Here is a 10,071-nt window from a genome sequence, read left to right on the forward strand (position 1 = left end):
TAGAAAATTGGTTCAAATATGACACAATCAAGAACTTTGTGAAAATCAATAGGCTTTTAATAAAGAGGTATCGCAAGCCGGAGTGGTCCGCGGAACACACACCTTTCAGAGTTTTCTGGCTCTGATTTTATACACATACAAATACATAAGCCCATCCTACATGCAAATGAAGTTACATCCCAATTCGTGCATCCTGCTTGTTCAGCCCAATAACGCTCATACCTGCTTTCCATCAGTTTATAATGATGACAAGACCCTTGCTTTGTTCCTGCACTTAGCTAAATGCATTCTTTTGTTTGTGTATTATCTAGGATCAGCAGACTGTGTCTCTCCTCAGTTTCTAGCGTGTTCAGCTATACTAAAAATACTATACATTCCTCTATTTTACAGCCCTATGCTTTGGCTCTGCACTTAGCTCAATATGTTCCTTTGTATGTGTATCTTTATCTCAGAGCAACAGACTATGTGTCTCCTCTGTCATTCCTTCTGCATCTCTATGTCCTAAAAATATGCGAACTATGTCTATTGGTCATCAGTTAGTCATTTGACTGACCCCCTCCTTTGTATATCCCTCTGGCCTTGGTATGTCCAGCTATCCTGGCACCTATGTGTCACCTTTCCTTCATGTAGTCTGTTTTTAGTGTTCAGCTATTCTATACATCTTATGCATTTGTCTATGTGTTATATTTGCTCCCACAGAAGACATACAGGTTAGCCTGGGAAGGAAGATGAGGTAGAGTCATTGGCACGACACACACAATTTCATAGCCTCACACAGCCACATTGATCAAGTGGACTCCACTGACTCCCCCTGGGGAGGTGGAGTGGCTCTTGCTCTTACCTGGTTGAGTTTGGGCAGATCCTTCATGTTGTCCAGTTTGTTCTTGGTGCCCTGGTTCCACAGCCTCAGGTAGTGGCGGTAGTCAGGGGTGTGTAGTTTCTTCACTGTAGAAACAGAGGTGGCCGTTAAGAGTTAAAAGCTAGCAGCCTGGCACGCTTTGCCTATTTATAGGAGGCCATAACAACAACTAATGTATGTGCTGTTGTCAAGGAGAAAGTGTTGAATGAATAAGAGAACATGCACCAATAATGCCCTCAATAAACTGAAGTGGCATGCAGGCCTAGCTTGGGGACCATTTAACATGCAACACTCCCAGTTGCACTTTGAGACTGTTCAATTCTATTAGGAATCTATTGCTTTAATGGGAATTTTATTGTCTGGAAAATCAGTAAGTATATCGTCCCTAATCAGCGACCGTAGACAATTTTTGCTCCAAGAAAACATGATACATAGAAAAGTAACAGTACTTCCCCTTTTCATCCCAGAGTTTTGGGATGTGTGCACACACACACACACGTGTGTGTGTGTGTGTGTGTGTGTGTGTGTGTGTGTGTGTGTGTGTGTGTGTGTGTGTGGAGTCAAATATGGTTTGAAATCATTTCAAATAGGAGGGAGATGACAGAGAGCGAGAGGGAGAGAGAGAGAGAGAGAGGTGGTGAGCTGAAAGAGAGGGAGAGAGAGGCGGTGAGCTGAAAGAGAGGGAGAGAGAGGCGGTGAGCTGAAAGAGAGGGAGAGAGAGAGAGAGGCGGTGAGCTGAAAGAGGGAGGAGGGAGAGAGGCGGTGAGCTGAAAGAGAGGGAGGAGGGAGAGAGAGAGAGGCGGTGAGCTGAAAGAGAGGGAGGAGGGAGAGCGAGAGAGAGGAGGTGAGCTGAAAGAGAGGGAGGAGGGAGAGCGAGAGAGAGAGGAGGTGAGCTGAAAGAGAGGGAGGAGGGAGAGCGAGAGAGGAGGTGAGCTGAAAGAGGGGAGGGAGAGAGAGAGAGAGAGGAGGTGAGCTGAAAGAGAGAGGAGGTGAGCTGAAAGGGAGAGAGAGAGAGAGGAGGTGAGCTGAAAGAGAGAGGAGGTGAGCTGAAAGAGAGGGAGGAGGGAGAGAGGAGGTGAGCTGAAAGAGGGAGAGAGAGAGAGAGGAGGTGAGCTGAAAGAGGGAGAGAGAGGGAGGAGGTGAGCTGAAAGAGGGGGAGGAGGTGAGCTGAAAGAGGGGAGGGAGAGAGAGAGAGGAGGTGAGCTGAAAGAGAGGGGGGGAGAGAGAGAGAGGAGGTGAGCTGAAAGGGAGAGAGAGAGAGGAGGTGAGCTGAGAGAGAGAGAGGGGAGGAGAGAGAGAGAGAGAGTGAGCTGAGGAGGGAGAGAGAGAGAGAGGAGGGAGGGAGAGAGAGAGAGAGAGGAGGAGAGAGAGAGAGAGAGGAGGTGAGCTGAAAGAGAGGGAGGAGGGAGAGAGAGAGAGGAGGTGAGCTGAAAGAGGGGAGGGAGAGAGAGAGAGAGAGGGTGAGCTGAAAAAGAGAGAGGAGGTGAGCTGAAAGAGAGGGAGGAGGGAGAGAGAGAGGGAGGAGGTGAGCTGAAAGAGGGGGAGGAGGTGAGCTGAAAGAGAGGGAGGAGGGAGAGAGAGGGAGGAGGGAGAGAGAGAGGGAGGAGGTGAGCTGAAAGAGGGGGAGGAGGTGAGCTGAAAGAGAGGGAGGGAGGGAGAGAGAGGGGGGAGGAGGTGAGCTGAAAGAGAGGGAGGAGGGAGAGAGAGGGAGGAGGGAGAGAGAGGGGGAGGTGAGCTGAAAGAGGGGAGGGAGAGAGAGAGGGGAGGAGGTGAGCTGAAAGAGGGGAGGAGGTGAGCTGAAAGAGGGGGAGGAGGTGAGCTGAAAGAGGGGGAGGAGGTGAGCTGAAAGAGGGGGAGGAGGTGAGCTGAAAGAGGGGGAGGAGGTGAGCTGAAAGAGGGGGAGGAGGTGAGCTGAAAGAGGGGGAGGAGGTGAGCTGAAAGAGGGGGAGGAGGTGAGCTGAAAGAGGGGGAGGAGGTGAGCTGAAAGAGGGGGAGGAGGTGAGCTGAAAGAGGGGGAGGAGGTGAGCTGAAAGAGGGGGAGGAGGTGAGCTGAAAGAGGGGGAGGAGGTGAGCTGAAAGAGGGGGAGGAGGTGAGCTGAAAGAGGGGGAGGAGGTGAGCTGAAAGAGGGGGAGGAGGTGAGCTGAAAGAGGGGGAGGAGGGAGAGAGAGGAGCTAGGGGCCAAGAAGAAGGTGGAAGGGGACTGCACCGGCAGAGGCCATACCACTGCCCCAGCCCTAAAGACCAACAGGGTCTAGGCCTGTTGAGACACCAACAGGGACTATACCTGAATGATCAGCTGAGAGCCTACCCCTCCTTGCCCTCTCTGTGAGTAGTAGCACCAGGTTTGGAGTCAATTCCATTTCAGTGTAGTCAATTCAGGAAGTTTTTTTTTTCTCATAGGAGGAAATGGTGAAATTGGAATTTGTTTACTTCCTGTATTGACTGAGTTTAAATGGAATTGACCCCAACCCTGTTAGCTACAGCTAACTTCCTTACAGTGAAATGGGTGTTCTTGAGGTACAGTAAATAAAGGCCTTTGCAACAAAAAAAGGAATATGAATGGTAGACTTTGTGGCTTAAGGTATTATCATTTAGATTGGAGCATTTACAAACTAGCGATAGATACGCGTGTCTCATAACTGTTTTATAGCAGTGCGTACCTTTCTCAGTCTTGAACGTGACCCTGACAAAGCCATCATCCTTCTCGCTCTTGCACTTGGGGTCAAGGCCTGGAGAAAGGGAAAGATCAAGAGTGCAAAGGTCAAAGGACACATTAGGAAGTTGTCTGAAGAGGGAAAAAAAAAGGGGAGAGGTTGAAATAGGTTGATGCATGCCTTGAGTGGAGTGTGACTGTGATTGAGGGCACATAAGGCTCTGGTCAACATTAGTGGACTATATAGAGAGAAGGGTACAATTTGAGGCGTAAACATTGTGTAACCTCTGGCGTGTTGACGAGGACATGGCCTACCATTGGAAGTTTCTGGGGTGATGTCCTCAAAGAAGTACTGGGTGGCCTCAAAGGCAGAGTCTGGCTCCTCCTGCTCATGGGTCACCTCTGGGAGGGGACAGGAAGACAACATTTTTGGCCTCATTGGTATTATAATTGATGGCATTTATATGGTGCCTTTCCAGATGCTCAAAGTACTGTAAGGGGCATTATCATAATGCCTCAAACACTGCAGTTGAAAAAGTGCATCTTTCCATCGAGGCCTCACACATCCCAATGTTGGATCATAAGTCTGAAATCAATGCCTTTATCGGTCATTTCTGTATCCTCTTCTCACTAAACATCTGTTAGTTCTCAACATATATCATTCTGCCAGAGACAATGTTTCCTTGTGGCTGGCAAAGGAAAAAAGCTAACCCCATCATTCTGAGAACCAAAACAATAGCTGCTTCAGGCTTTGCTGTTATACAGGGAATTAACGCGACCTGAGCCAGAGATCCATGAAAGCTCTTCTGATTGAGAGGTAGATTTCCAGCTGAGTTAAAATACTGCTGTGTGAGTCTTGAGAAGGGAAGCTGCGGTTGGTGCTCCATATGCTCAACCAAGCGAGGGAGAGAACAAAATAATTCATCTTTCCTCCTTTACAGTAAAGAAATCCAATCCCCTATCCTTAAAACATCCTCCCCCTCACTCAGTTATGACAGCATATAAGGAGTATAGATTTCCCTCTGGACTTCTTTCCCTCTCTGTGAACAGTACACACACACACACACACACTTACCAGGAATCACATGCATCTTGTACAGGAGCTTCAGTTTCTCAGTCAGATCCCCATGGCATAAAACACCTGAAATACACCATAGATGCGATAATTTATCATAACATTATGTCTATATAGACTTAATATCCATTTTTGACCAGTTGCTACAATCATTAGTCAACTTCTATTTGATACACCCCCTCACCCACCTCCGCCAATACTCACTCAGTCCACTAATAAACTCCCGGAAATTAATCAGAGAGTCTCCGTTATGGTCCAGGAGCCTGAAGAAGCGCAGGGCCAGGGGGTCTGCGTGGACCCCGTTGACAGGGGCCCAGGGGAAGAGCAGGGAGAACAGCCCCCTGAACTGCTCCAGGTCGATGCGGTACTGCTCCAGGTAGGGCAGGCTGGGGTCGTGGCGCTCCGTGGGGTTGCTGCCACCCGTTCCACCCCAATAGCAGCTGGTCAGGTGTTCCTCCTGGAGAATGAAGATGGTAGAAATAGATTTGATAGATTCAACAGGGTTTTAATGTGAATGAAAGAAATATTACATTTATGTAGCAGTTTCCTAGAAAATGTTGAAGTATAAAGAAGTGAGGTGGAATGAGACCAAATGGTGATACCTATGCTAAATGTGGGGAAATGTGGTCGCCCAAGGTGAGGAAATGCATATAGATACCGCTGAATTGCTTTGCAATGTTTCTAATGGATAAGTACTTGATAAACAGAGAATAATGTGAAAATTGCACAATATCGGGTATTAAAAGTTCTCTACTTCTCATATCTTATACCAGCACCCCTGACCATTAGAACTGTGCTGAAGAATCATCAGTCTTTCTCCATGTCCTCTAACAGGACTGAGCAGTGAGAGTACTTTGTGTTAATGGAGTAAAATGCTGTTGCCAGGGTTTTAGGTCTGTCTCTATGGATATTAAGTTCCGGCTCCAATTATAGCCCATAATTCAGCGTTGCCGTGGCAGCAGGGCACTGTGTGAGAGCTAGGAGAAATGAGACGCCCTGCCAAAGAAAAAGGGAGGCTGAGGAAAAGCACTACAGGAAGAGATGAGTTCCTTTAAGTTCCTATTGGTTAGAGTTCAGTTCCTATTGGCTACAATAGTTTGGCTGTCACTCACCTTGAACAGAACGTAGAGCTCCTCCAGTTCGTCGATGCTGAAGGCAGTCTCTGTGACAATGGTTCTGACCTGAAAGAGAACAGTGGATTTAGGAGCTGTGTGAGGAGATCAGAACTAACCAGCATTGAATACAATCAGAAACAATGGCTTAAAATGACTTGAAATCCTCCACACCCAACATCTGGTGTACCATACAGTGTGTGTAATAGCAGGGGTCGTTACCACGTTGCGTTTGGTGGTGTCCTCGATGGTCTGGATGACCCTTAGCCTCTGTTTGAAGCGCATCTGCTCGATCACGTCTGCCCGGATGGAGCCAAACTTCTACAAACAGCAACATGGGACAGAGAGAGAGAGAGAGGTCAACACTGCTGCTATCCTAAGGCTGAGATATTCACTGAGACTGAATAATCACCAGCCAGAGTAAAGGTCAAAACAGAGTGACTGTTCTACCAGTGAATAAACTTGGGTCTAGGAAGCAGGGTTGAGCTGAATTCCATTTCAACTTAATTGAAATGGACCCCATCTCTGACAGATTGAAGGAATGATTGAATGACGGGTGGATGGACAGTGCCCTGGTCATGGTGCGAAGACTCACCTCATAGGAGCTGCGGACCAGCTTGAAGATGTCCACCTCCGGGTGGGGATCCCCATCGTCTGTCAGCAGGGAGTGCAGGTGGGGGATGGGAGGCAGGGTGCTGTCCTTATTGGTCACGCTGTCCAGGTACCTACACACAAACGTTTCAAGCATATTCCTTGAATAAAGGCTTCTCTATGAAAAAGGTTATCACAACTAAATCCTTCATATTGACAGTGTATCAATATCAAGTTTTAATTGAATTAAGAAGCGTTGTTATTGCAGTGTTTCAAAACAAGATGAAGATCTCTCATGTCACTTCCGCCAACACAATTTTACCTTTGACCCGACTCATGGGGTCTGCTCTGAGTGAAAAACTAAAGTAGCATGACTGACCAGCAAACCCATGTTGAATGACCTAATTGGTTATTGGTTATGGTTAGGATTAAGGTCAGGTTAGGGTTTTAGTTTAGGTTCAGGTTAGGGTCAGTGTTCCAGTCATGAGTTGGCCTACCAGTCATGTCCCTTTAGTCCAGGGCTGTTCCAATTCTGGTACTGCAGGGCTAAAACCCTTCTGGTTTTCATCAGACCTGGTGCACCAGGTGAATACTATGACCTACCAGGTAGAAACAAATCAAGAAGTGTTTCTGCCCTCCAGGACCGAAATTGAAAAGCCCCGTTTTAGTATCTTTGGCCCCTTGTCGGTCTTCCACCCCCACCCGTCCTCACCTTCCCAGCACGGTCATGGCCTCTCCATCGTCCTTGGCCCCCAGCAGCTGGTGGATGTTGGCGTGCAGCACGTTGAGCGCCAGCTGGAAGATGACCTTGATGCCCTCGTAGAAGAAGCAGTCGACCACCACCACTGCACTCTCGAAGGGCATGACACTGAGGAACAGGGTGAGGAACCAGGAGAGGGAAATTGTAGAGATGACTCCCAGGTCCTGCATGCAATCGTAGAGTTCAGGGACGTACTCCCTGGCCAGCTCCTCAAAAACACCCTGGTCTACCAGAGCTCCTGGAGAAGGAGAAGTGGGAGGTTAGCAAGACAGAAAAGAGGCCTATGCGGACACTGATACAGTAAGAGGGAGAACGATGCCAACAGATATGCACAAAGACTGAGGGACACATACACGCATCTGAACACAAAACATAAAATAGAGACACTGAGACCAAGTTAAAAATGCAGAGGCTAACACACTAGTAGACCACAAAGCCACCCATTGCCCTTCTACAGCCTCATTCCAGAAGCTTCCAACTGACCTACGACCCTGGTGTTGTAGTAGTCAGGCAGCATCCGCTCACACAGAGCCACCAGCAGCCAGAAGGCCTCCTCCTCTTTAGCATACAGCAGCAGCACCGACGTCACAATGTTCATGGCCTAGGAAGAACCACCAAGATTATTCAGAATAATACATTCAACTTCTATAGCAATTTTTTTTTTTACAGAATCTCAAAGCCCTTCAAAAAGCAAAACGAAAAGTTTTCTATAGGAAATGACAACACATTTACATTGTAGTAGATTTACTTGTCTACAGGGAATGACAACATATTTACAGTCTGGTAGATTTAGTTGTCTACAGGAAATGACTTCACATTTTCAGTCGAGAAGATTTAGTTGTCTATTGGAAATGCTGACAAATTTACAGTCTAGTAGATTTGGTTTTCTATAGGAAATGACAACACATTTACAGTCTAGTAGCATTAGAGGTCTATAGGAAATGCCAACACATTTACAGCCTAGTAGATTTGGTTTTCTATAGGAAATGACAACACATTTACAGTCTAGTAGCATTAGAGGTCTATAGGAAATGACAACACATTTACAGTCTAGTAGCATTAGAGGTCTATAGGAAATGCCAACACATTTACAGTCTAGTAGATTTAGTTTTAAATATGAAATGACAAGACATTTACAGTCTAGTAGATTTAGATTTCTATAGGAAATATCGACACATTTCCAGTCTAGTAGATTTAGTTGTCTGTAGGAAATGCCAACACATTTACAGTCTAGTAGATTTAGTTGTCAATAGGAAATGACAACACATTTACATTGTAGTAGATTTAATTGTCTATAGGAAATGACAAGACATTTACCGTCTAGTAGATTTAGTTGTATATTGGAAATGCTGACATATTTTCAGTAGAGAAGATTTAGTTGTCTGTAGGAAATGCCAACACATTCACAGTCTAGTAGATTTAGTTGTCAATAGGAAATGACAACACATTTACATTGTAGTTTTTTTTTTTTACAGAATCTCAAAGCCCTTCAAAAAGCAAAACAAAAATCAAATTAAACAGCTATGTGACAGTAGGTCTGGACTACAGTTTTCAGCCTGAGTTAAACGTCTGCAGAGTTTCAAGCTGCCAACAGATGGACTGGCAGTCAAGAGGGAACCACATGGCTTCAACCCGCAGGGGGAATCAAGATTAGGGACCCGCGGGGGAGTCAGGACAGCTATAGAAGTGGCAAACTACTATGCGACTTGACCATTTATAAACTGAAGAGCAGTGTTAATGTTTGTGCTGTAAAATAAGTGTGTGTAACAAGCTCTCACAGTCTCACTGCAGAATCAGATGTTTGTCCACATACATAACATTTTGAAGATTAGGCATTCATTCTGAATGGTTAAGGGTTGGGATAGACAAAAATTGTGCTTAGCGCTGGGATTGAACACGCGACTTTCAGAGCCGGAGCTCGCAGCTTACGCCCATCCGCATCCCTGCCCACAGGACTTAAAGGTAATAGTGCCAACATTGCCCCTAGAGGCCGGTTTTGAAGTAACCTCGTGACGTCCTGCTTACGTGGACGGATGTCTAATTTGGCAGTGGATCTTGAGCGACAGGACTGGTGCGTCTGTGTGTGTATACTATATACCATGCGTGTATACTATATACCATGTGTGTACCATATACCATGCGTGTACCTGGCAGTAGCCTATGTTGGGGTTTCTGAAGGCGTAGGCAGTAAGGACCCTTCGTAGGGCAGCAATCCCCATCTCGTTCTGGAATGCTGGGTGTTCAGGGAGGGAGCGGTGCAGGTCTCTCTCGATCTCCTCCGTGGCCAGGTTGTACTTCCCCATAGACTTCTCTACCAGGTCCTCGTAGTAGCCAGGGTGGGTCGCCATCTCGTTGATCGCCCCTGGGGGGAATATAGTGACCAAAGGTAGTATAGCGTTAAACAAGGCCCATTGGCACCAGACCATCAGCCAATTGCGGTTTTAAAAAAATGGTCTGGTGGAACAAAGTTAATATCAGACCCATCTTTCAACTAACAGCCTTAGGAGAATTGCTAACAAACCGACATTCCAGTTTTCAGGGGGAAATGGAAAGAGAGCCTGTGATGAGACTTCCGCATTTGGACGTTAACAACGCAACATCTTAACTCCTCCACATTTACTGGATTGGTTGAACAGAGAACCTCCCCCAACAGTTATTTTTTATTCTCTTCAAGACCATATAGGGGGATCTAGTTTCAGGCGTTTATTTTACACCTGGCCAAGTTAGGCTAGCATTGCAATGGCATTGCATATTCAATGTAATCAGTTTCAGAAATGGTTGGAGTGATGAAACCAGAACTCAAGACATGCCATTGCTCAAGCCATCTCTACTAACGGAGGGATGTGGCAAGCATCCAGTAGACATGCAGTTGTAAACCTTCCACTCTCACTTTAGGCAGAATCCCTTCTACACTAAAACCTTAGTGCCTTTATAGCCCTCCCCTCCCGTACTCCCAGCTGTGGAAGCAGCCATTACTGTGCACTGGGAGCAACAACACAGGCTAAACCAGTAAAGGGGGG

At 46.6% G+C, this 10,071-nt stretch overlaps 1 protein-coding gene across 1 annotated transcript; it reads right to left on the minus strand.

Moving 5' to 3' along the window:
* Positions 1-841: 841 nt before the first annotated feature.
* On the minus strand, positions 842-9,422 carry LOC112234706 (TBC1 domain family member 9; the record flags this gene model as incomplete). Its single annotated transcript, XM_042312265.1, is given in 11 exon segments — positions 842-945; positions 3,521-3,589; positions 3,829-3,915; positions 4,589-4,654; positions 4,793-5,045; positions 5,701-5,769; positions 5,923-6,021; positions 6,296-6,425; positions 7,004-7,289; positions 7,535-7,652; positions 9,199-9,422. Coding segments are annotated over 11 exon segments (1,482 nt in total), but the record flags the coding sequence as incomplete, so codon positions are not given.
* Between the last annotated feature and the right edge of the window lie 649 nt (positions 9,423-10,071).

Source organism: Oncorhynchus tshawytscha, unplaced genomic scaffold (assembly GCF_018296145.1).
Source record: "Oncorhynchus tshawytscha isolate Ot180627B unplaced genomic scaffold, Otsh_v2.0 Un_contig_4750_pilon_pilon, whole genome shotgun sequence".
NCBI classification, from domain to species: Eukaryota; Metazoa; Chordata; class Actinopteri; order Salmoniformes; family Salmonidae; genus Oncorhynchus; species Oncorhynchus tshawytscha.